Source organism: Geotrypetes seraphini, chromosome 1 (assembly GCF_902459505.1).
Source record: "Geotrypetes seraphini chromosome 1, aGeoSer1.1, whole genome shotgun sequence".
In the NCBI taxonomy this organism is placed as follows: domain Eukaryota; kingdom Metazoa; phylum Chordata; class Amphibia; order Gymnophiona; family Dermophiidae; genus Geotrypetes; species Geotrypetes seraphini.
This window is the reverse complement of record NC_047084.1, coordinates 504,703,328-504,730,987: the sequence shown is the minus strand read 5'-3', so window position 1 is coordinate 504,730,987 and position 27,660 is coordinate 504,703,328. Positions and strand designations below refer to the sequence as shown.

General features: G+C 42.5%; 1 protein-coding gene across 5 annotated transcripts in view; it reads left to right on the top strand.

Moving 5' to 3' along the window:
• NTRK2 (neurotrophic receptor tyrosine kinase 2) overlaps positions 1–27,660 on the top strand; it is a 546,312-nt gene that overhangs the window by 92,424 nt on the left and 426,228 nt on the right. For all 5 annotated transcript variants that reach the window (XM_033927854.1, XM_033927863.1, XM_033927846.1 and 2 more), the window contains one exon: positions 25,401–25,537. In XM_033927854.1, the coding sequence (XP_033783745.1) occupies positions 25,401–25,537 (137 nt within the window). The remainder of the gene's footprint in view (positions 1–25,400; positions 25,538–27,660) is intronic.

Below are 27,660 nucleotides of genomic sequence, written 5' to 3'. Positions count from 1 at the left end.
TCAGTTTGTCATATTTATAAAATGGAGAGAGTGTTTGCTCTTCAGCAAGGAAGTTATAATAGATTCAAAAAGATTTGGGGGCCATTGATTGCATATTCTAATGATTAGACACTTTGGATACCTTGTTATTACATAGGAATATAATTAGTGTGGGGATGGGGAGGTATGTTATGTGATTTAATGAATTTATTATTGATGATTGGGTTGGGTGGGGGGAGGGGAGTCTCTTTTATATGTAATGGATAATAATTGTTAAGAATGTCAAGTGGTTTGTACAAATTATATGATTGAATATTGTACACTTGTTGCAAGAGTCAAAAATGAATAATTATATATATAAAAAAAAAAGATTTCAAAATAATTTTCCAAAAATGTTTTGATCAGATTTTATTACAGTTATTTAATATTTATACACCCATATTATATTGAGTTGTATTTAACCTAAGAATTAACACATGTAATTCAATCTCTACATAATAAAGAGATCTAGGGGCTTGTAAACTGTTTTCTTCTTCTTTGTGACTCTGTACAGCGCTGCGTACGTCTGATAACGCTATAGAAATAATAGTAGTAGTAGTAGTAGTAAACAATTCTTATTAATATATGAATGTGTGAAATAAGTCACAATAATTCATGAAAATTGGGGACCAAGCAGAATGTTTTTGTTTTTATCTATTCAGGTCTCTAAGGGCTCCTTTTACTAAGCTGAGTTAGGGCAATAATGCGCAGAATAGCGCGTGCTACAATGCCACGCACACTAGACGCTAATGCCAGCATTGAGCTGGCATTAGTTCTAGCCGCGTAGCGTGGAGTTAGCGCGCGCTAATCTGCTGCGAGCGCTAAAAATGCTAGCGCATCTTAGTAAAAGGAGCCCTAATTGTTAGAATTTATTATTATCTGATGGAAGGTTTATCCTTTAGGATTCACTCTGAGTGAGGATATCCTATAATGGGCAGCTAAGATAGTGCCAGTGCTCTAGTTATTTCATTTCTGCAAGTATGTTCTGATTAAGTTGGTTAGGAAGAGTTCAATTATGGAGTATGCAGATTTATGGAGATTATGGCTTATATGTATTTGTATAAACTGTATTTGTAGACCACACTCTACCGAATATACAGTGGTGCCTCGCATAACGAACGCCTCGCACAACGAACGCTGCACACAACGAACTTCATGTCTTGATTCACACAACGAACTTCGTTTCACACAACGAACTTCACACAACGAACTTCGTTTCACACAACGAAGTCGCCCGAGCTGCCGATGTATTGCATCCTTCCGCGCAGGCACTGCAGGCAGTCGTTAGTCACTGCGCTTAACTGCCCTCTCTCACTGTATACAGTCGTCCTTTTAAGATAAACTCAATATTTTTTATATATCATGGCTTCTAAAAAAAGCAGGAAGGTGATTTCTGTTGAAATGAAATGGGAAATAATTAGAAGGCGTGAATGTGGGGTAAAACAGTGTGACCTCGTCAAAGAGTTTGGCCTCAGCAAGACCACCATTTTCACCATTTTGACAAATTTATCTTTTTTTATGTCATCTTAGCATATTTTATGCTGCAGAACGAATTATTTTTTTTAACATGTATTGTTATGGGAAAACGCGTTTCACATAATGAACTTTTCGCATAACAAACTTGCTCCTGGAACGAATTAAGTTCGTTGTGTGAGGCACCACTGTATACAGAGCGCTTTTTTAAGGTTACAGTTCTTTGTATTGATTGTTAAGGGACATAAGTTAGAGTGTGTTTTTTAGGATGTGGGAGGGTGGCATTTGACCTTTCCAGCTCACCAAAAGGCTAGCCATTTTTAAATTATGGATAGTTTGAATCAATTTTTCTTTGCAAGAAAGGAATAAAATCAGCTGCTTCCTGCCTGTTCTTAGCTTACTTCGCTTTTTCTTGTTTCATGTTTTTCCACTCCTCTCCTCCTGTCCTGGCAACTGTTTTGCTCCCTCTGGATCTTTTGGAGCATTTCTTTGCTGCATGTTTCCCCTTGAGATGAACTCTCGGAGGAACTGGAAAGATTAGAAGGGTCAGTCATTGAAGTGTGGTGAAAGAAAGGAAAGGGTTGTTGTTTTGAAACACTGGAGTTGTCGTTTCCTGGAATGTGAGATTCAGTAGGATGCCAATGAATGATGCAGGAGATTAAACGTTATCATGACCACCAATGAGCTTTGTTGCTTTTATTGATACTTATTTGGTACTGGAGGCTATAGGGCTGACTGCAGTTTCAAAGGCACTTGTTTTTATCTTTATAAAACTGGACAGCAGGCTGGTATGCATGTGTCGCCTTCAGACTTTACCCAGGGGACCCATATGAAATAATTTCTACTTTCAAATGTTAAGTGCTTGGTTTATTTAGATTTCCTTCCTGGTTTTATTCCAAGAAAAGCTCTGGTGATAAATATTAACTTGCAGGTGAATAAATAAGAAGAGATAGCTGTAGGGAGAAAACTCTAAGCTGGGAGGAAATGGAAACATTATGAGTTTCAGATGCTGGAGAAAACCAAAGCTTAACAAATTGGCACATTTATCTTTCTATGTCCTGTAACAATCCTAAGATTATTTAAAGAGTGTTAATTACAAAGCAATTTTGAATGAACTTTTTTTACAGAGTTTTGAAACTGGTTTCAAGCATGTAGTGAATGGCAGTATGAACTGCTTTCAAGCCATCTAGAAACCACTTAGTTTCCTTTTCTGCTTCATTATATTGCAGTGGTGAAATGAATTATAATCTTTGAAATAAACCGTTTTAGTTTACCTGTGTTTCCCTACTTGCTGCAGTGCTGCAGATCCTATTATATTTGATAACCAGATTTATCCCCTTTTTCCCAATGAAAAGGATTCTGTATACTCCTTTTTTACATTTTAATATAGGCTTTGCTCCCATCACTGCATTTTAGGCTGTTCTATATATTCTTTCCATCAAGAAACACTGCCTTGTGTTACTTGTGAGTTCTAGAACTGCAGTTCCTGAGGAAAAAAGTGTTTTCATTTTGGTTCATTAATTTCACCTTTACAGTGTGTAGCTCTTTAAAGATAACACCGGACTTTTGGCATAAATTATGCAGCTCTTTAGCACTTTTTTCTGATTTGAATTATAATTTAATTTCAAAATCTATATGCCAAAGAATGAATTGAACAAAGTGAGTTATAAGTGCAAGCAAAGCAGATGTACATCTTAGTGTGCTAATGTGAACGAAAAACCCCTCCCACGTTCACACCCCTTTTGCAATTATGCTGTATTGCACTTAGGCACTAAACCCCAAATTCTATATCATCTGCCTAAAGTTAGGTGCCTAAAGTTAGGCTTAATTGGTGCCAATAATTGGCACTCGGGGCTGATTCTCTGGATCATAAATGGCACTTAAATCGGCGCTTAAATGGCGCTTAAATCGGTTGGTGCCTAGACAAATGGTGCCGGCTGTTTGTCAATCACACTTAGACACCATTTACATAATCATTGGGTTTAAAAGTTACTCACGATGATGCAAGCCCTTGCTGGTTGGAAAGTTCTTTCAGGTGGCATGTTGATTGTCCAGTGGAGAGAGCACAGCACATGTTTCCAGTGATGGTCCAAAGAGAGAGAGCCTGGTTAATTTTCTTCATTTATGAATTCCTAGGGATTGAAGTCTGGTAGGCAGAAAGGCCCTGAATCTGCAAATTGCTATTTGTCCACAAAAATAGGTTTTGCATGCAATATATCTGTTTTGATGTGCCCCGTTTATGTGGTGTCTTAGTAAATGTATTTTGAGCTTAATAAAGCAAAAATAAAACCCCAGAGAGCTATTTAACTGATCGCATTAAGGACATCCAAACTGTGCCTAAATTCCGGAAGAACATCCGAGTGCCTAAGTTCCGAACTCAGATCTATTTAAAGCCTAAACTAAGCTCAAAAGTAGACCTGGTTTTCATTCTCCTACAATATAGGCATGATATGGACGCCCTAGGTTGCTCAGTATTATGTAAATGAATCAAAGGACACCCAAATTGAGTCATTGCCCAAACCATGCCATTCCACGCCCACTCGTAGGCGCGAGTGTTAAACATGGGCGTCCATGAAATTGTGGCTGCATCCTTTGGATGCCTAAGTACCAATTATCGCTTGTTAAGAACCTTAATTTGCTAATTAACTACTTTAATTGGACACTTAAAGCATGCCTAACTGTAGGCATTACTTAGGTGCCCTTTATAGAATCAAGGCCAAACTGTCCAGTCTGCCATGTCTGGCATAGTCTCCAATCACAACTCAGAAATTAAATTAAAAACTTTTTTTTCCTGTTCCTGATTGTATGAGGTCATCTGATTGAATTTTAATTGAGGTTATCTAGCTTGCTATGTTCTTAATTGTTGGCAGGGCAGGAGTTAATTGAATTATAATAGTGTCCTTTGTATGGAAATTTAGGTGAATGGGTCTTGAGTAGTTTAAGTCCTGTGCCCTTTTGTTCTGCTTCAGTTTTAGATTGCCACTGATACACCTTCTATTATGGTCAGTAAAGTTCTGTTTTTACAGTGTTCCCTCTAAGGTGAGCGCATGAGCGATCGCTCAATATTTTCAGTGGCGTCGCTCATACGCTTTCTCCTGTCGCTCACTCGAGGGCGGGCGGAGGTGAGAGGAAGCGGCGGCGGCCTGTATTTTAAAGTTGAAAGATGCAGCGGCTGCTCCTCTCAAGATCCCCGACTGCATCGGACTTCCAACGCAGGTGGGGATTCGTGAGAGGAGTCGCTGCCATGTCTTCAGTGTCGTACCAAGGAGGGGGGGTGGTCCGCCCCGGTTGTGCATCCGCCCTAAGGCTGCAGTTGAAGAGGAAGTTCGGGCCAGCCAATCGCTGCCTGGCTGGGCGGAACTTCCTCTCCAACGGCAGAATTGATATCGGGGGATTGCTGGTCGGCCCGGTGGGAAGCAGAGAGAGCTTGGGGCAGCCGCGGCGGTGGCTTTGGGGCCTGTTTCCCCCGATGGTTGCGACGGTGGCTTTGGGGCCTGTTTCCCCCGCAGTAGCTTTGTGGAGGGTAGGGAGAAAGAAAGGGGGCAGGCAGGGAGACAGAAGGGAAACAGAAAAAAAGAAAGGGGGCATCAAGAGAGAAAAAAGAAAGAAAGGGCAGGGAGAGAGGAAGAAAAAGTTAGGGGAGGGAATGAGATCTGGAGGAGAGGAAGCATACAGGTTGAAAAAAGGGAAGAAAGATTGGATGCACAGTCAGAAGATGAAAGTGCAACCAGAGACTCATGAAATCACCAGACCAGGTAGGAAAAATGATTTTATTTTAAATTTAGTGATCAAAATGTGTCTGAATTTATATATGCTGTCTATATTTTGCACTATGGCCCCCTTTTACTAAATTGCAATAGTGTTTTTTAGCACAGGGAGCCTATGAGCGTCGAGAGCAGCGCTGGGCATTTAGCGCAGTTCCCTGCGCTAAAAACTGCTATTGTGGTTTAATAAAAAGGGAGGGGGTATATTTGTCTATTTTTGTATGGTTGTTACTGAGGTGACCTCTTTGAAAAAAACCCAGAATAGGCTTTGTTTTTTAATTTTATTGTTGGTAGATCATTTTGACTTGGTCATTTTAAAGTAGTTCGCAAGCCCAAAAAGTTTGGCACCCCTGAGCTAGAGCGTTGAAGCTGTGTATTTCTATTCTATCCCCCCTTTTACAAAACTGTGGAGCGTTTTTTTAGCGCCAGCCGTGGTGGTAGCAGCGCTGATGCTCAGAATTCTATGAGGGCGTCAGAGCTGTTACCACCGAGGCTAAAATCCACATTACAGTTTTGTAAAAGGGGAGGGATTAGTTTGTGATGACATATTCCATACTAGGCGAAGGTATTTTCTGAGTTCTGTGTGTTCGAAAGACATAGTTTTCTGTAAGGATTGACGGTGTAGGATTGATCTGTGCTGGTCTGGCTTGTTTAGTTTTACAATGGGTATATTGATGTACTGCTCACTGCAATATGTAAGATGCTGCCTTTTCCTAGGTACTCATGTGTGACGTGTGGTTTGTTACTAAAAATCATGTTTTTTGTATAGATGGGGGGGTGCCAAAAAATGATGGGCCCCGGGTGTTACATATGCTAGGTACGCCACTGTATGTAAAGATACCAGAAAACTGGCGAAGCAAAAACTTTAAGTAAATTGTTATTCTTCTAAGTTTTGAGTATTTAACCCTCCCATAATCTCATGGGCACTCATTTCAAGTTTATTGAGATTTTGATTTAAACGCAATATCAAATATTTTCAATGCGTATAACAAAAATAAATTTGGGGAAATAAATAAAACCATTTGAACAATAAACATACAAACATTTCCATAGATGATTAAAAATACATAAGGAGTACAAGAATAAACTACATTTGTTTAAAAATGCGTCCTCCGTGCCTGCTCATAAATTTGTGGAGTATGTAACTTGTCGCTCATGCATATTTTTTTTTTGCACACACCTCATCAATCCTTAGAGGGAACATTGATACCAACCCTAGCTGTCTTTTTTCTTAAAAGTTTTAGTGGCTGTTGTCTTATTTCGGTTTTGAATGACTTAAGTTCTGCTATGTATAGTTGGGGGGGGGTTATCTTGGAGTTACAGGTCCCAATACTAAGTATTGTCCTTGCAGACTGGGGGCAGTTCACACTGTTGCTTTGTTGATTGGTCTGAGGAGTAACATTAGCATTTGCATTCCCGTCACCTGCAACTGAAAGCTAATCACCATCAATCAATAATCACACAACTCAGTTTTATTGGATGAAATATTTGGCCGCAGCTTTATTATCTATCTGAATATTATCTCCACTTACAATACAATCTGTGTCTAAAAACCAACAAACCCCCAATGCATATTTCACCCCCCCCAAGGGAGCTATTCGGTGTCGAAACTAGTTCCCGTTAAGTCTTTAAATTTATAACATTCCCCCAAACATGACCCACGGTGACACAAGGCCATGCTTCCCCTCCCCTCCCCCCAAACATGATCCACGGTGACGCAAGGCCATGCTTCCCCTTGCAGCGGTATCGCATACGAGTGTTACATTTATTTATTTATTTATTAACTGCTCATCTCCCAGATCCAGCTGGGCCAAACCCCATTTTCCGCCCCACCCAAAGCTGCGACCACCTCCCCCCAACCCCATAAGCTCCACCAAACCTACCCAAGTCGACATATAACATGTACACCCTCCACCCCACCCCACAAAACTGACACAAAACATAACACCAGCACAAATGGGAGGGAGGGAGGGATAATCTTTTCCTGAAGAGACTACTCTACTGTTCCCCTTTCCTCCCAGAATTCACTCCAGCCTGCCACAACATCCAACCAGTCACGTGACTGCTCCTCCCCATCACCTTAGAAACCTCCCTAATCATTTTTCTTTCTTACAAGCTCTGTCTATAAACCCTTTCTTACCTCCTCTTATAAACTTGTCAATCCTTATTCTACAGAACTTTGACAACACCTTATATATTCCCCTCACCCTCTTCCCTCCCCCTCCCATTTTACCCACACCATCATTCAATAAATATTACCAGCTGGTGACATCAGCTCAGCTAATGTTATATCACACCAGATGAATCTGGTGTTCTTCTATACTAGGTACGCACCTGGCCATTCCTTTGCTCTCCACTGAATAGATGCACCTAACACTTTCTGGAGGCTGATAGCTCAGTCTCTCAGAAGCTGTCAGAAATGCACTTTATTTCAAGCAATAATTTTATGATTCTATAATTGCTAAATCCAGCAAAAATCAACCATATCTTGGGTCAGGCAATAAATTTATTCTTTAAATCCAGCAAAATCATGCTACAACAGTATTTGATCGCACTTCAAATAAACATATTAGCTGGATTTGCAAAAATATTGTCCATAAAATTCACATGTAGGGATGGTGATAACTTTGAATAGTGCTCTACCATATCGTCCAACATAGTGCTAGGTATTAACTGCAAGATAGCATCAGCACAGTAAGGACAAGCAGGGATTGTTTCTGGTTCTAGAGCTTGAGAACTATAGCCTGAATTGTGTGTGGGGAAGGGGGAGAGAAAAGAAAGAAAATAACATAATGAGTCAGACTGAAGATCCAGCAAGCCCTCTTTAACAGTGGTCAATATAGGTCTTGTTCATAATTTCTTTAATTGATATGTAGACCCTGCATGGTCTGTGTTTCGGCGTGTATAATTGCCTTCATCAGGGGAATCAGAAATGGAGACTTGTGATAAGTTGTATGAAAAAGACCAAAATTAATCAAGTAAAAACTAAAAATTAATCAACTAAAAACCGTGATGATCACCATTTTATATCTATGTAAATAGTGTTATCCATTGCCACATTATCACATTCATTTTACCATTCTGCTCACTTTATGGGTTACCCCTTTCCTCTGTTCATTACATGTGGTGTCCACATTCATACAGTTTTACTCACTTTCACATACTTTCTTTCACATCATCACCATTCTTTTCATATATATCTTTTCATTTAGAATGGTTATTTCTGGTATTTATGAAACATGTTTTTATGGGATCCCTCATGATGGTAATCATACATGCCGAAACATATACCATGTAGGTTCCCACATTTACAGTCATCATTTGAAGTCCATTCTACTGCTATACCATTTGTCAGCTGTTTCGATTTGCTGAAATTAAAGTCATCATCAAGGTGGAATTGTTTAAATGCAGAAGACTATAATCCCCATATGGAATGGCACATTCATGTGATTATTAGCTTCTTTTTATTTGCATTTGAGCCAGCTGCAATTGTTTTCAATTGACTTTAATTTATTCCTTGGGTTTTTGTGCTTGATAAACCTGGGAGTTCCCAGCTCATTTACTCCACTTTGCCGGCTTTTGTTTGCTGATGTTTTGTGGTTTTCATTCAGAATTACCCCAGAAGTATTTGCTCACATTTGGACTACATTTTCATCTTTATCTTCTCTGCAAAGTATATGGCAAAAGATCAATCACAAGTACTGTTGAGTACTTTATAACAGTTTAATGAAATGACCTTTTCTTTTAGTTCTCTCAAAAAGTAGACACAAGGTCAAACTATTTTGCTTAGCATAAAGTTTAATAACAGGGGAGCTTGATTTATCTTTTACTTAATTGAAAGCTAGTTTCTTTCTTCCATCAAAGTGTTTCAGCTCCTCCCCTGCTGGTTCCCAGTGTCTCTTGTTAATATGAAATCCATGTAGCTTTCAAACAGATGAAAAACAAAAATTCAGATAAATCTTGAAAACTGATAGTGAAAAGCTTGGTTGGGTGTTTGGAATGCATAGTCTTGAGGTCTGCTTTTATGTATCCATTTCTTCATTTGCAGCATGGATGATTGAGAATGGCTAAAGTCATAGACACTGATCATATTTTGACTTACTGAATGATTAATCAATTGACTAGTAAAAGGATGATACAATTCAAGGGTTACAGAGGTTGAGGGCTGTGAAGTGCTTCATTTCTGAGCCCAAGATGGAGATTTTTCTTAGAGGGAGGGGTGCAGAAGGCAGAGGTGGAAACTTTATGGTTTCAGGTCTCCAGAAGGCTGGAGGGAATAAGTCACAAATGACATTTAACCTATAAGAACAGAGATTGTAGGAACCTAGCAGGAAGCTGCTGCTTGCATAGTTTACATGCAGTCAGTATAATACAAAGCACAATGTAAACACATACATATAAGCTCTAGGAGCAGAACACCTCTTCTCCAGCGGGAGTCCTATTGCTCCAGGCTAGAGAATGACATGGAGACAAATTTGTCCCTGTTCCTGCAGGTTACATCTCCATCCTTGTCTCTTCCCTCTGAGTTCTGTCCCTATCCCTGCCCCTGCCCCATCACTGCAAGCTCTGTCCTCATCTGCATAAGCCTTGAACACTTTGTGTATTTGCCAGAAAGCCTAGAAGGAGATTTTAAAATGTTGCACATGGGAAAAAGAGAGTTTCTATAGTTCTCTTCTGCAGCTTTTAAAAATTGGTCCTGCTTAGCAGAACGATGTAATTTCCCTGATCTCCCATTCCCTGCTACATCCTCTGAATTACCCTGATTGCAACCACATCACCCTCCAGGATTCCTCTCCCTCCCTCGACTATAACCCCCATGTCCGCTAGGATCCTTCTTTGATGAGAACCATGACAACAATCAGAACTTGCCCATCACAAACCCCTAGTAGGTAAACCCTTCCACCCATTGATCCCACCCCAGGAAATTATCTGGGGTCTCTTTACTGCCTAGTAAAGGCAGTAAAGAGATGCTCCTTGTCCTTGGCCACCTAGGTTCAAAAGAGCGCCAGTAGACACCTACCTCTAGTGAATCCATGTTGCCTCTGGTCCTATAATCCATCAGATTACAGAAGCTTCACCATTCTCTGTTTCAAACGCAAGTTGGATGCACACCTTCTTGCAAAACATATTGAGGGATACGGGAAATCCGGGTCTCCAACAAGGAGCACCTAAATGGGCCTCCGCGTGTGCGGATCGCCGGACTAGATGGACCTCGGTCTGTTCCGGTGAAGGCGTTTCTTATGTTCTTATGTTCTTAAAAGAATTTCCATTAATTTGCTTACCACAGAAGCTAGACTTACTGACCTATAATTCCCTACTTCTTCCTTACTTCCACTTTTGTGGAGAAGGACCCCATACACCCTTCTCCAGTCCTCCAGTACCAGTCCCGATTCTAGAGAAGCATTGAAAAGTTCAGTCGGTGGAACAACCAGAACTTCCCTAAGTTCTTTCAGCATACACCATCTGGTCCCATCGCTTTGCCTACATTTAATTTAGCTAGCTCCTCACAAATACAATCCTCTGAAAATCAACCAGGGTCTACCACTACTCCATCCCTCTTCATGTTTGTCTTCTGCAGTTTCACTCCCAGCGCTTTAGCTGTGAACACAGAACAGAAATATTTGTTAAGCAATTCAGCCTTTTTTTAATCACCTTCTACATATTTCTCCTCTTCTCCTTTGAGTCTCACAATGCCACTTTTGCACTTCTTCCTATCATTGATATATCTAAAAAAGTATTGTCTCCCCGTTTTACCATTTCAGCTATTTTTTCTTTCATTAGCATGTTTGCTTTCCTGACTACTCAACCAGCCTCTCTTAACTTTTCCAGATATTTTTGCATGTCTTCCTCTTTCTGCGATCATTTGTAGTGTGTGAAAGCTAACCTCTTGTTCCTTATCTTCTCAGCTACTACTTTTCAGAACAAAAGTGGCCTTCTTTTCCTATTACTTTTACTTACTTGACTCACAAAAAGGACTGTCGCCTTTACAATAACTCTTTTTAGTTTTGCTCACTGCTTTTCTACTCCTTCCAGATGTTCCCATCCAGACAACAATTTCTTGATGTAATCTCCATCCAAGCAAAGATAGTTTTGTTTTGTTTTTAAGTCTAGAACCTTTACATTTGAATGAACTCTCTCTATACCCATCTTAATATTGAACCGTACCATGCAGAGATCATTGGATGCCAGATGATCACTCGTTGTAATATCAGAAACACTTTCCCCGTTTGTAAGCACTAAGTCCAGTATGACCCCCATCCTGCATGGGTTCCATTACCAACTTGTGGAAAAGTTCTCCTTGTAGAGAGTTCAGGATCTCCCTACTTCTAGAAGACCCTGCAATAGGGATACCCCAATCAACATTCAGCATGTTAAAACCACCTATGATCTTTAACGTATAATGCTACTCCCCCTCTTTTTCTTCCTAACTTGTCTTTCCTGAACAGATTATGACCTGGCATAACTACATCCCATTCATGGTTCTCCATGATCCACGTCACCACTATATCCAACTCATCTTTTTCCATCACAGTTTCTAGCATTAGTACATGCTGCTTTCTAAACATTGCCCCTGTTCCCATCTGTGTAGATATATTCAGTGATTTACTTACCTGAGGGCTTATACTCACCCAGGGGCTTTGATCACCCTGTCCTATCGCTTCTATTTTAAAGTCATCTTCAGTAGATTGGCCAGCCTGCTGCCGAAGATATTTCTTCCCTTCTTTGATAGATGCATACTATCCCTGTTAAGCAGCCCTTTGAACATCATCCCATGGTGCTAAAGTAATGGTGACCCAGATAGGCTAAAGAGTTTTGTGAAGGCCTGATGAGCTTAACTAAAGAAGTACTCAAAGAATAGGGGTTTTCAGGGGTAGAACAGATCTGAGCTAATGAGAGAAAAGCCCTCCCTCCTCACCCCTCAGGAAAAATGTATCATCAGCTTGTCTTAGGACAGAAGAACATGAAGTCAGGGGATAGATGTGTGGTTTAAGATATATAAGGAGCTTACTTCCTCCTTTTCTCTGAGGGAATGGGCTGCAGTGAAGCTTGAAGACCAATCTAAGGGAAACACACTTGGGTAATATATTTTTTTCTTTTAATTAATCCTATAGCTGAAGGTTACCAAGAATAAAATCTAAGGAACATGTGTTATTCTTAAAATTCATATAAATACATATTAATGAAATAAAACAAGAGCGAGAAGTTAGGAGAACTTAGATATTGGACAAGTCTGTTTTGAAATATAGTTTGCCATGCAGTTACATATTAACCATTTGTACTAAAATTTCTCATTGTAGTTTTCATTAAATGCCAAAGGAGGAGAAATAACTTGCTTAAGGTTGCAAGTTCCTTTTACTAAGCTGCATTAGCATTTTAGCGCACACAGCATTTTAGCATGCTAAACCCGCGCTACGCAGCTGGAACTAACACCAGTTCAATGCTGGCGTTAAGGTCTAGCGCGGGCAGCAATTTAGCATGCGCGATTCCGAGCGTTAAAGCCCTAACGCGGCTTAGTAAAAGGAGCCCCAAGTGTAGAATATGAATCCAGGTACACAGTTCTGATTGTTAGGGTTATCATCTCTTAATCTGTTCTATTCCCTCCTTAGGTTATGTTATCTCAGAGACAGTAAAAAAAAACCCCAAAAAACAACACCCCCAGATGTGCAGCTTGAAATTAAAGATGTTTATTTTAAGGAATTAAGTCCCCTTTTACAAAACAGTAGTGCCAATTTTAGTGCCAGCCATAGTGGTAACAGCTCCAGTGCTTATAGGAATTCTGCGAGCGTCAGAGCTGTTACCGCCGTGGCCAGCACTAAAAAACACGCTACTTTTTTTCTAAAAGGGGGCTTTAGACCTTAAAATAAACATCTTTAATTTCAAACTGCGCTTCTGTGGTTTTTCTTTACCGCCTCTGGGATAACATAGCCTAAGAAGGGTATTGAACAGATTAAGAGATGATAACCCTAACAATCGAAACAGTGGTCCTGAATTCATATTCTACACTTGATGTTACTTAGAACCTTAGGCAAGTTACTTCTCCTCCTTTGGCATTCACGGCTCTTCATGACATAGGAACTCAATGTATATTATGTAGCTGGATATTATAATACTTGCTTTAGGGTACTATGTCAATGCTAATTTACCCCCTTCTCCTTTTATCATGACGCTCTGCCAAGCAGCACAAGCTAAATGCCAAGCCACACATAAGAACAGAATGGGCAGCTAGGCATTTAGCTTACACTGCTTGGCAGTGCAGCTTGATAGAAGGGGGGATAGTCATTTTGACAGAATCAGCCATAACATTGCTTTTTCCAAAACCCTACTGACAAAAAAAGGAACAAATTCATTTTATACAGGAGCACACAACATCAAATGATGATGCACTTTTCAATTAATTCAGGTCTGACAGGCATAGAAATCAACTTGTACTATATATATGTGTGTTAACATACAGCCAAAATTTATAAAAGAAACATAAGATACAATAAATTCCATCATCTGTATTAAAAGCATCAATAAAATTGTTAAATTCATTATTTAGATGTAACCAATAGTGTCAAGTGAATCCTTGTAGTGTGGAAGCAGCTGGCTTTTTGGCAAGAGCCACATCTGGCTCTCCACAGCTGGACTAGGGTCTGACTGCCTTCCAGTTGTAGAGCACTGTTTGGAGTTCTAAAAACAGATCCAGACATTTATGTAATGTTCCCTGGAAGCATAGTTAATGCTGTACGTGTGTTAGTGTAATGGTTGTACATATAAAGGATTTTAATTTCATAGTTAATGAGCCCAGATGTGGATATGCATTGGCACATATCTCTCTCTATAGCAGCTTTCCTGGGTGCCTCCAGATATTTTTTCAGGAGGTTGCTTCACTCGCTCTCTGCCCATCTCTGCATATGATTCAAACTCCTCTAATTGACATTCAAGTGTACTCGCACTGCAGCTCCTCAATATCTCTCCTCTCTTATTACTCCCTATACTCCTCCCTGAGAACTCCATTCAGTAGACTTCAGCGATTCCATCTCCCCGGCACTCCATGCTGAACACTGGCTCCCAATTAGCCAACGCTGTACTTTCAAAGCCCTAACAATTGCCCACAAGAGAATATACTCCACCACCCCCTCCTACATAAAATCCAAACTTCCCATCTACAACCCCACTCGCACCCTCCGCCCAAAGTCAGAGACACGCCTATGCGTCCCCCCCGGAAGATCCCTGCTCACAGAAACTGCCCACAAACGATCCTACAGCCACTTCATTCCACACCTCTGGAACCAACTTCCCCCCCAACTTAGACAACAGAACTCATTATTAGCATTCCGTAAATCGGTAAAGACCCTCCTCTTCAATTAAAGATCTCCTCTGTCTCTCCCCCCCTTAAGCCCCACCCTCCACTCTCCTATCTCCTTCCCGAAATTCCAGTATGACCCTCTCTTACTCTATCCACTAAAAAATTGCATCTATATGCTTATAACTTTCCTTAAATTAAACTACTGTATTTCCCCCTTCTCTCTCTCTGCTTAATCTCCCTGTATTCAATTCTCTCTAAAAACTATAAATCCAACCACTAAACCTGTTGTACTACTTATATGTCTAGTTACTCCGCACTGTGTATGTTCATTTGTAAACCGTTCTGAGCTATTGGGAGGACGGGATAAAAATCTAAATAAATAAATAAATAAAATAGACAAGTCCCTCCTGTTGCTACCCTTCTCCTCTACTGCCAACTCCCGTCTTCGTCCTTTCTATGTTGCTGTACCGCATGCCTGAAACAACCTACCTGGCTCATTATCTCTGGTGGTATTCAAATCCAGACTGAAGGCCCACTTATTTGAAGCTGTGTTTAAATCCTAACCTGGCCAATATTTCTGTCTGCCATTCCCTCAATGGTCCCCTACCCTCCAATTCCCATCTTGAGCGCTAAGTTCAGACGCCCCTTTGTCCTATGTGATCGCACTTTATCAGCCCCCCTTTAATTCCCTACATGAACACTTGTTCTGACTCCCCTTTTGCCCCGTATGTCCTGTGTGTCTGTCATAATTAGATTGTAAACTCCTCTGAGCAGGGACCATCTCTTACATGTACAATGTACAGCGCTGCGTGCGACTGATAGCGCTATAGAAATAATAAATTATTGTTGTTGTTGTAGGAGGGGTGGGTGCCACAGAACAAATGGAATATACAAAACTAAAATCCTAGAAATTGTTACAATAGTCATTAAAATCCAGGAAGGTGGTAAATGATCATTCCACCTCTTACCCTCTCTCCAGCAAACACTCTTTCTTTTGAGACCCATCAGAATTAAGAGGGACAGTCAAATGAATCATCACAGTAGCAATGGCAGGGTACCCTGACTGGTGTGACTGTTATGTTGTATGAAATACACAGTATGAGATGTTGGCAGATGAAAACCTGAGTTATATTAGGTTGCTTGAAATTGATTTTTGGTATAGGAGAAGCCATTGGCGCTGCTATGATTGTCAGGCTGGTATTTTATTTTGATTTTATGTTGAATGTTATGTATATTTTTTGTAAGATGTTTGAAATGTTTGTGAAGTACCATTATGTGTGTGTGTTGTTGTACTTCACTTTGTAAAAGGCGGATTATAAATAAACAAACCATAAACCATAAAAGTGACATTGTGGGGATGGCAGTAGATTGCATGACAATGGTGAGGGTACATAATTTATAGTAAGTAAACCCCTGCCTTTTAAATCTGTGACATTCTGGTGCAATGTATGAACAAGCAAGTGATTTATCTCTCTTTGGCACATGTACCCCTCCATGTCATAATAACTCAAGAATACTTCCTGTGAAGTTTGCTATAAAACACCAGGATAATGCTCCAGCCCTTGTGACATGAACAGCTGACAAAAGACACCTTGTTTATTGTTTTGCAAAGTAGCTCAGTGGGATGGAAGAATCCATTGTGATTTGCTTAAATTTCTTTTCTTTTTTTTGTTTGATTGTAGCAAGGTGAAGCAAGAAATATTTCATTTTTAATGGTTGTCTTGGTGTATCCAACAGCCACAGGCTGCTCAGTGCTTGGGGAAAAATATCGCCCACAGACTTGTAAATTTGGGATGCTGTTTGATGCTATCTTTGCTTTTTCTGTGTAGACAGACTTTAAGGATCTTCGAATAATTTGTTTTGCCTTTAGGTTCCACCCATCACCCTTCTCCAGCAGGATGCCTCCAACTTGCTCTTACTCTTGAGGTTTTTCATTAAAATGGAAAGAAATTAATGAAGAACTGCAGGGAGAAAGATTCTTATCTATTATTGTAAACCATGGAAGTACATATAGCAAACAATATAAAAGCTGCAGTTGAGGTCACGTGATGTACTGAGCAGCGGCAGACGCGTTCATCCTTTGCTTATGGTTCCCTAACGCCATCCCCGTTAAAATCTGCCAGTTTCTGGGGTACGATTTGCCAGCTAACTTCCCTATGCTAGTTTGAATGGTCTATGGACAGATTCCTCTTAAAATTGCTGGGATCCATGAGTAAGTACTAAGGCACAGAAAAAAAATTATGATCGCAGCAAGCCAGCCGAGGCTAAGATGGTGGATTCTCCACCGGACACCAACAACACCTTACCCTTGTCAGCCGCACATTTAGATGCATTGAAATTGGCAGTTGTTTCTGCCCTGAAGCCAAAACTTACTCATTTTAAAGGCCTGCTTTCTGACACCACCTGCCGGACCACTTCAGCGGCGACGTCCTCCAAGTTAGCAGAGCTGTGGGGCCTCGTGCAAAAACAGACCGATAAAATTGAGGAACTAGAGAACCGCTTGCGTCTTGGCAATCTCGGATTCCTGGAGATTCCTGAATCTGTCTCTAATTCATCTTTACTCACAACCTTAGAAACCTGGCTAAACTGTGAATTTCCTGTATCGGCTACAGCGGCACCAGTGTGGTTGGAATGAGCGCATCGCCTAGGCCAACGTGGCCCTGACTTCACTAGACCCAGAGTGATCATCGTTAAATTGCACAATTATATTTATAAGGTTGAGATCCTGCGTCATTACCATTCCAAATGTGACTCTCTGAAATACAGTATGAGGATTGCCAAGTGTGTATCTTTCAAGACTTTTCAGCAGCTTTGACAGATACAAGGAGGAAATTTGCACCTAATGTTCCAAGCTCCAAGAGCATCACCTGCACTTTATGCTTATCTACCCTGCTATTTTGCAGGTGTATCACCAAGATCCCTGGCAACCCTGTCTTTGGCGGAGGACTTCTTGAACACTTTGGAGTTACCTGAGGCTATCTTTGTTTACCTTGCTGGTAGATTTCTTTGTATCTGGCAGGAAGATGCTTTACTGTCCCTGGTTATGTTTATATTGAAAACCCTTACTGGCTGAAGATGTTTCGCTGAGATGTTAGGGGTGGTGTTTGGGTGCCGCTCATATCCTAAGTGTACCTCCATGAGGTGTGCCTATTGCTCCGCACTTGTTAAGGGGGGGGGGGGGCAGGTGTTTTGGTGGGTGGGGGATTGGGTGTTATATTGTGGGGTTCTATTTGTAATTTATCTTGTTTTGGGATGTTTTGTCAAGTAGGGGAGGGTGTTTGGGGGGGGGGGGTGGATGTCCTCGTTCAATATGCACTTTTTCTATGTGTAATCAGTCTACTTGATTGGGACCCTTTTTTGATTCTTGTCTTTATTTTCTTTGTTCTTTTTTTTGTGTACTCAACTGGGATGCTCTGGGGAAGGCTGGGCTCCTGGAGTATATTTTCTTCCTTTTCTCCTGTTGCTCTAGGTTTCTGCCTCGTAGTTACTAACCATGGGTTCTCCTTTTAGAGTAACCTCCTGGAATGTGGGTGGTATCACTTCACCAATTAAATGTACAAAAATACTGTCAGCTTTACAACATTATAAAGCTGATGTGGCATGTCTCCAGGAGACTTGACTAACAGATGAAGAACGTCTTAAGTTACATCGTTCTTGGGTGAGTGATGTTCGTTTTGCTTCCCCACCTGGATGACATGGTGGGATAGCGGTTCTGATTCACAAGTCCTCTCCATTGGGGGTTCAGGTCTTCTAGACAGCTTCAGATGGTCGTTACCTGATGCTGAGATTAAAGTTGGGGGACATACACTATTTGCTAATGGCAGTCTATGGCCTTAATGTAGAGGAGTCCTCCTTTTTACAAAAGTTAATTCAACTTCGCTCTAGATATGCTACAGATCCACTTATTTTACTAGGAGACTTTAATATGGTTTTCGACCCTGATTGTGATAAATCTACTAAACCGCTCACCCCCTTGTGTACTCAGGGTTAGTTACTTTCTGATTTTTGCACCACTTTTAACTTACTTGATCCCTGGCGCTTGTTACATCCTGAAGTTAGATATTACACTCACTTATCACGTGCACACAGTACTTTGTCCAGAATCGATTCTGTTTTCTCATGTTCTTTCAGCGGAGATAGGCCCTTTGAATATTTCAGATCACACACCTATCTGGTTAGATATTCACTTAGATGTCACGTATACTCGCTCTCAGTGTTGGAGGTTTCCTTGCGCAGGATTCTGACTTTAAAAAGTTCATGCGTACTCAGTGGGAGGATTTTCTAAGTCACAATTCCCAACATCAGGAAGAACCCATTCTTTTTTGGGAGACAGCTAAGATGATGTTACATGGCCATATTATCTCCTTCACCTGTACCAGGATCCTGTCGGCTTCATCGAGAAATTGTGACTTTGGAGAGAGCCTTGCGCATTTCTAAGCAAGCTCATCTTTCTTGTCCCTCTGCAGTGTCCAGGTGCAATACTTGACTTCTCAAGCGGCTCTTATTTTCTGCTTCACTCTCATTATCAACGGTGGGCTTCTTTCCATAAATACCACTTTCAGCATTTTGGTAATAAATCGGGTTGTTTGTTGGCCCATCTGGTTGACAATCGTGTGGGAAAGAAACCTATTCTCACGCTTCGCATTCCTAGTGGTGGGGTGGTTTCCCGGCAGCTGAGGTAGCCAATTTATTACATGATTTTTTTTGAGAAATTACCACCAACTTCTTCAGATCCCATTACCTTTGCTCATCCAGGCTGCCACGCTTGACTGAGGAGGCTGTGAATGTTTTGAACAAAACTTTTCAAGTGGAGTTGTTGCAGACCATCAGAGCTACCAAGTTAGGAAAAACCTTTGGCCCCGTTAGGTTTTCGGGTGAATTCTATAGGATGTTGACTCCGCATTTCTGTGGTCCTTTGTGATCTTACTATAATGAGGCAATTTTGAAAGGTTCTTTTCCTAGATTTGCCAATGAGGCTCTTATTATTCTGATTTTGAAACTTGGCAAATTAGCAGAGGATCCTGGCTCTTACTGTCCTTTTTCATTGATCAATGTTGATTTTAAGCTTTTTTTTCATATTCTGGCTGATCGCCTTGCTTCTTATCTACCTTCCCTGATTCACGATGACCAAGTGGGATTTGTTCTTGGTAGGCAGTCAGTCTGCAATATGCGCAAAGTACTACCGTATTTTCACGCATATAACGCGCGCGTTATACGCGTTTTTACCTACCGCGCATACCCCTCGCGCGTTATATGCGTGAGCGCGGTATACAAAAGTTTTAAAACATAGTTCCCACCCCGCCCGACGCCCGATTCACCCCCCCCAGCAGGACCGCTCGCACCCCCACCCCGAACGACCGCTCGCACGCGCTCCCACCCGCATCCACGATCGGAGCAAGAGGGAGCCCAAGCCCTCTTGCCCGGCCGACTCCCCGACGTCCGATACATCCCCCCCCCCCCGGCAGGACCACTCGCACCCCCACCCCGAACGACCCGCTCGCACGTGCTCCCACCCGCACCCGCATCCACGATCGGAGCAAGAGGGAGCCCAAGCCCTCTTGCCCGGCCGACTCCCCGACGTCCGATACATCCCCCCCCCCCCGGCAGGACCACTCGCACCCCCACCCCGAACGACCGCTCGCACGCGCTCCCACCCGCACCCGCATCCACGATCGGAGCAAGAGGGAGCCCAAGCCCTCTTGCCCGGCCGACTCCCCGACGTCCGATACATCCCCCCCCCCCCGGCAGGACCACTCGCACCCCCACCCCGAAGGACCGCCGACTTCCCGACAATATCGGGCCAGAAGGGAGCCCAAACCCTCCTGGCCACGGCGACCCCCTAACCCCACCCCGCACTACATTACGGGCAGGAGGGATCCCAGGCCCTCCTGCCCTCGACGCAAACCCCCCTCCCCCCCAACGACCGCCCCCCCCCCAAGAACCTCCGACCGCCCCCCAGCCGACCCGCGATCCCCCTGGCGACCCCCACGACCCCCCCACCCCCCTTCCCCGTACCTTTGGTAGTTGGCCGGACAGACAGGAGCCAAACCCGCCTGTCCGGCAGGCAGCCAACGAAGGAATGAGGCCGGATTGGCCCATCCATCCTAAAGCTCCGCCTACTGGTGGGGCCTAAGGCGCGTGGGCCAATCAGAATAGGCCCTGGAGCCTTAGGTCCCACCTGGGGGCGCGGCCTGAGGCACATGGGCCCAACCCGACCATGTGCCTCAGGCCGCGCCCCCAGGTGGGACCTAAGGCTCCAGGGCCTATTCTGATTGGCCCACGCGCCTTAGGCCCCACCAGTAGGCGGAGCTTTAGGATGGATGGGCCAATCCGGCCTCATTCCTTCGTTGGCTGCCTGCCGGACAGGCGGGTTTGGCTCCCGTCTGTCCGGCCAACTACCAAAGGTACGGGGAAGGGGGGTGGGGGGGGTCGTGGGGGTCGCCAGGGGGGTCGCGGGTCGGCTGGGGGAGCGGTCGGAGGTTCTTGGGGGGGGCGGTCTTTGGGGGGGAGGGGGGTTTGCGTCGAGGGCAGGAGGGCCTGGGATCCCTCCTGCCCGTAATGTAGTGCGGGGTGGGGTTAGGGGGTCGCCGTGGCCAGGAGGGTTTGGGCTCCCTTCTGGCCCAACTACCAAAGGTACGGGGAAGGGGGGTGGGGGGTCGCCAGGGGGGGTCGCGGGTCGGCTGGGGGGGCGGTCGGAGGTTCTTGGGGGGGGCAGTCGTTGGGGGGAGGGGGGTTTGCGTCGAGGGCAGGAGGGCCTGGGATCCCTCCTGCCCGTAATGTAGTGCGGGGTGGGGTTAGGGGGTCGCCGTGGCCAGGAGGATTTGGGCTCCCTCCTGGCCCGATATTGTTGAGGAGTTGGCGGTCCTTCGGGGGGAGGGATGTATCGGACGTCGGGGGGGGGGGGGCATCAGGCTTTCAGGATGGGGACAGACCTTCAAGGGGGGACAGTGCACGGAAGTCAGGGGGGGTGAACGGAGAGTCGGAAAGTCAGGGCGGGCGAAAGGAGCGTCGGGCAGCATGCGCGGTATACCCGTGAGCGCGGTATACCAAAGTTTTTGTGCATATCATCGTGATTTCTGCGCGCTATACCCGTGTGCGCGTTTTATACGGGTGCGCGTTATTTGCGTGAAAATACGGTATTTGCATTGGCCCATTGTCAGCAATTTCACATTCCAGCTCTTTTTGTGAGTTTGGATGCCTCCAAGGCCTTTGATAGTGTCAATTGGTCCTTTATTTTTCACACTTTGGAATACATTGACGCAGTCTGCTCTCTTTACTCTAACCCGAGGGCGTCCTTGCTGGTTAATGGAACCCGTACTGACTTTTCCAATTCTGAGAGGTACTAGGCAGGGCTGCCCTCTTTCTCCCCTATTATTTCTTCTTTAGATCCTTTGCTTTGCATTTTACGTCATTTTGATGAAGTGAGCGGACTGCAAGTAGATGGAATGGAAATTAAGACATTGGCCTTCGCGGATGACCTGTTTTTGATTCTCACCCGTCCTACCACTTCTTTGCCGACTGCGTTAGATCTCATTTCTGAGTATAGGTTTTACTCTGGTCTCTCCCTTAATTTGGATAAGTCGGTAGTGATGCTGTTGCTTCCTGAAGTGCAAACTAATTGGCGTGGGATGTTTCCTTTGCAGTGAGCTGGTCCCCATCTGAAATATTTGGGTGTTCATATTCCTAGTGATATTTTGAGATTATATTGATCCTTTGTTTCAAGCATTGATTAATAAATTGCGTACTCGCTTTCTCTTATGGGAAGGGTAAATCCGTATAATATGCTCATTGTGCCTTGCTGGTAGTATTTTTTTCAAGTCCTGCCTCTCTACCTGTCCTGCAAAGATGAATATAAACTTATCTGATTGGTACAGCGCTTTCTCCGGGCAGATAACGAGCACGGCTCCCTTATCGAATTGCAGCCACCCCATGGTATAAAGGGAGATTGGGATTATTGAATCTTTGATTATTGACTGTTAGCTGTGGAACACGTCATATTAATGATTTCTTTTAGGGAAATTCCACTTTCGCTAACACTTCCTTGGAGCTTTCCTGTTTTCACACTATTCATTTCAGTGCTTATCTTCATTCTGTCACCCTCCTCTTGACCCTGGCTTCTGCATCATCATGTTCTTTATAGACCTTTGAAGCAAGTTTGGCAGTAGGTCTGTAAATTTCATGATATTAATGCTTGTGAATCACCTTTTCTGCCCCTTCATTTTAATGGCAACTTCCAAGTATTGAAAATTCTGTGTTTGCTAGATGGGAAGCAAGGGGGGTCGTATATTTATTTCATTTGGTCACAGAGGAGGGGCGTATCAAAACTTTTACCCAGCTTCAGCAGGAATATGAAGTCCCTCCTACTGATGGATTTGCATATCTACAGATTCATCATTATCTTAATTCCTTAGGGAAATTGAATCATCACTCTTGCCGCTAAGAGTTATTATCTACTGCTTACACATTTGGCTCCCAGCTGACTGTTCCTCTGAAATTTCATCACAGATATTTGAAAGATGAAGTCCCCCTTGCTTGATCATGGTAAACTGCCGGGACTCTTGGTCTCATGATCTGCAGATAGAATTGCCGGAAGATGTGGTGTTGCAGGCTATCAAAAAACTGACCACATTCTGTGAATATATGTCCTTTTGCGAACAACATTATAAACTGGTGCTGCGACTTTACATTTCATTTAAGAGGGCACACCTTTCTAAGTTTCGTGTTAAATCAGTGTTCAAGGTGTGGCAATCCAGAGGCAAGTTTAGGCCATATGGTCTGGTCTTGCCCTCGCGTTATAGCCTTTTGGGATAGCATCTTCACTTTTGTAGAGACTATTTGGAAGATAACTATTTGACGCTCTCCTCTGCTTCTCTTTGGTGTTATACCTAGTTACTATCCTTGACAGAGGGGAGCGAGCACCTTTCTTAAATGGACGGTGGTGATTGCACTGAAATGCATCTTGCTTAAGTGGATGGAGGTTGATACTTCTGACCTCTCACTTTGGAGGTCTTGGTTGATTATCCTTATGATGTGAGAGCATAGAGACATTGTGGAATTTTCCTCTGCCCGAGGGCTGCGTTTCCAGTGGGCATGAGAGCCCTTTTGGACCACCTTGACTCTCGTGGTCCGGAATTGTCTCCTGAATTGTTGATGCTGTTTCTACACCTTCTATTTCATTTCTTTGGTTTCCCTTTTGAGTTTGTGTTGCTGATTACTAGATTGAGGACTGGGGAGGGAGGGGTTGTGATGGTTGGAGCTTCACATGGCCAGTTTGTGTTTTCTGTACCTTTGTTGTATTGAGCTCAATAAAAATTATTTGATCATAAAAGCTGCAGTTTTTGAGTAAAAGGTTGAACAGAATGACAGCTCCTCCCTTTTATGGAATGACTTCACAGGTTACTTAATGTACTGACAAGTTATCAGCACTTCTTAGATATTTGTGTTTTTTGAGGGAGGAAGTAAAATAGAAAGACTGGTTTGTGATAATAATCCCTCTCACACACACACAAACAGATTTTTTTTCTTTCAGTACCAAAGATGAACTTGGTTAAGCATTCCTTTTTCAGGGCACCAGAAACTTTGTTCCTCCTCATAATTACTAACTGATTTATTTTACAAATGCATTAGTTAAAATGATTCCAATAGTTAACAATATACTAGACTCAACCCATTATTTTTTCCCCCCAGTTGTTTTACAGCATTTGAACAAACCCCACACTGCTCCCTGTGACCCTGGGCAAATCACTTAATCCTCTCCTCTACTGCCCCAGGTATATTAGATAGATTGTGAGCCCACCGGGATAAATAGAGAAAATGCTTGAAGTACCTGTATATAAAACACTTTGAGTGTGGTTGTAAAACTCCAAAAAAAGGCAGTATACAAATCCCAATCTCCTTCTGTCCCCTTACACACTTAATCCACATACATTTGAACATATTAAGAGCTTAATAGTTTAATGATCAAGTCAGGAACTTCATGTATAGCTGTCATACTGAATGTCATGACTGAAATAAATGCACCCATTCATTCATGTTTATATTTAGACCAAGGGAGATCACTGGCAAGCTCCCACGGTCTGCGACGATACTGGAAATTCAGTACCAGTGTCATATTCGGCCACCGGCATTGAATTTCCTGTCTGTTTCTGGCCGGCTATGTCAATACTCAGCAGCTGGTCGGCAAAGTCTCAACCTGTGGCGTAAGGGATGGCGAGTGAGGCGGTCCACCCCAGGCACCATGTTGGTGGGGGCGTCAAAAACCTGCCTCCTCTCTGTCTCCCGCTTCTTCCCATTAAGTTTCAAGTTTCTTTATATTTTATATACTTTTTATCATACAGATATCTAAACGGTTAACAATAAAATAGAAATAATAAGCTAAAAGGGGGGAAGCACTTGCGCATTGACGTACATGATACGTGCATGCTTCCCTTCCCTTCCCCATACTTCTGTTGGAACTTGTTCATGGCAGTCAACAATGTTCTTTTCATGACCCCATCGGCTTTCCCGCTGATATCACTTCCGGGTGCTGTGCATAGGAATTGATGTCAGATGCAGGAGTTTGTGTCAGCTCTGTCCCAGCATGCCTATCTGCCGCTCGCTAAAAATTGTTTTAGTATTTTGTGATTTTCTGACTTTGAGGACTGAAAATGTCAAAAAAGAGCTGCAGATTCCAATGGGTAACAGCGAGAAGTAGAAAAGGAAGCATCTGTCAGTATCAATAGCATTTCTTGAAACAAAAAAATACAGAGGGATTAGAATCAAACCAGTGACTGCTATGGCAGGGCAAAGAGACACAGTCGAAGGCAGTATGGCAAGCTCGGCATAACTTAGTCTGGGTTTGGTTTTTGTTGCAGGATTGCCTAGAGTAAACCTGAGTGTAACTACCCTCACTGTGCTTGAAGGAAGCGATGTCACCCTGCACTGTGACTCAACTGGAACTCCCACTCCTAATGTTTCCTGGGACATATCCTATGTTGTCTCAAAAAATGTGGTAAGTGTTAACTTAAAACAGCAAATCACAGAGGAGGTCACCTTTGTAGCAAATGTTATGCCAGTTGGGGTTTGTTTGTTTATTGCCTGCTTTAACAAAGATCTACAAGTAGTAACTTTAGAGAAGGTTTTATCCTTTCCCCGCCATCTCTCAGACCCTTCATACAGCCCATTTAAAGGCAATAAATGATCAGAATATCAAGGCTATAGTTTAGATTTTAGCGAACTCCTGGATTGGCACGAGGTCATCGAGGACAGAGTGAAGTCTGATGGAAAATGCTTCATCCTAACTAAATACTTCATCCTAATCAAACTGGCTTTTGTCATTATCATTCTACAGAACTTTCCCTGTTAGGATTTACTACTAAAATACTTTACCATCTTGATCATCACCAGTCTGTACTGCTTATTTCCTTAGATCTCTCCTCTACTTTCGATACCATCGACCATAACCTGCTACTAACGAGGCTTCATGAAATCGGTCTATCTGACCTGGTTATGTACTGGTTCGTTTCCTATTTCTCTGACATATCATCCAAGGTTATTTTCAATAGCGCATCGTCTGAACCTTTCACCACCAAACACAGAATACCTAAAGGTTCCATTTTGTCACCGTTGCTTTTTAACATCTTTATTTCGCCCCTTCTGACTGTGGGCCAATCTATTGGCTTTACCACGTTTGCTTACGCCGACGATGTGCAATCAATCCATCCCATTGATCTTAACAATATAGAGGAGGTCGTATCCATTAACCATAAATTAGGAAAAATTAAATCATGGTTAGACTCAAACTGTCTCTTAACATCAACAAATCAAAACTTATGATTTTCCCTTTCAAAGAAGGAATAATGCTTCAGGCTCCCCTGACGTTTGAATTAGAGAATGACACGGTAACAAAATTCATCACCGTTCCTGTCCCCGCGGGAAACCATCTTTATGTCATTCTTTAAGGAGAGAGGGAAGAATCAGAGTATGAATGGCCACAACTACTGACTCGCAAGCTTTGCTCTGAAGAATGCTGGTGTAAAAGGACTGAGGTTGAAATAGACACTAGACAATGACAAGGGATTATTTCCCGCGGTTATCCGCGGGGACGGGAACGGTGATGAATTTTGTCACCGTGTCATTCTCTAGTTTGAATCGCTCCCCATCAAAATTGTCCCTACTCTAAAATTGTTAGGAATCACTTTTGACAGTAAATTTTCTTATCACATTCACATCGGCACAGTTATTCAGAAATGTTTTTATCGCCTCGGGATGATACATTCCCTTGCAAAGTTACTAGAACCAGCTTCTTTGAATATATTGATCCACTCTCTAGTAATTTCTTGCATAGACTACTGTAATGCCCTTTATAAAGGCATTACAAAAAAGGAAATTAGATGACTTCAGATTGTTCAAAACACAGCTATTAAGATCATTTGTGGTGCAAAGAAATACGACCACGTCTCACCTCTCTTAATCAGTGCACATTGGTTACCCATCGAACACAGAATTAGTTATAAAATCTTACTTTTAACCTTTACATCAAGATTAAATAATCAACCAGAGTTTATTAACAGACTTTTAATTCCTTGCAATACTTTAAAATCGCTTTGTTCAATGTCACAAAATAACTTTGCTGTCACTGCCCCTACTCTCTGGAATTCGCTGCCCAACCATTTGCGCAGTGAATCCGAAATAAAACAATTCAAAGCAAAATTAAAAACATTCTTGTTCCAGGATGCCTTTGGACAATAACTGTCCTCTTAAGGACAAAACTCTTAAATTTTATTACTTTTTACCCTAACCTATTGTATTTTCCTTTTTTGTTTCACTTTTCTTTTATGATTGTAATTCTTCCTCTCCTCTCCTATTGTTGAAGTTGGTCCATTTGTCTAATTACGTGTTTTATTAAGACACATGGAGGGGCATAATCGAAAGGGACGTCTAAGTCCATTTACATCCATCTCACAAGTCATCCAAAGTTAAAAAGAACCTAAGACACATTTTCGAAAGATATGTCCAACTTTATTTTACTTTTGAAAATCATCTAATTATACGTCCTGCCGATCTGATCGTCCAAGCCGCTAAATCGTCTATCTTTATAACACATTTCTGTCCAACCTTCCGTCCAAGTCCAAA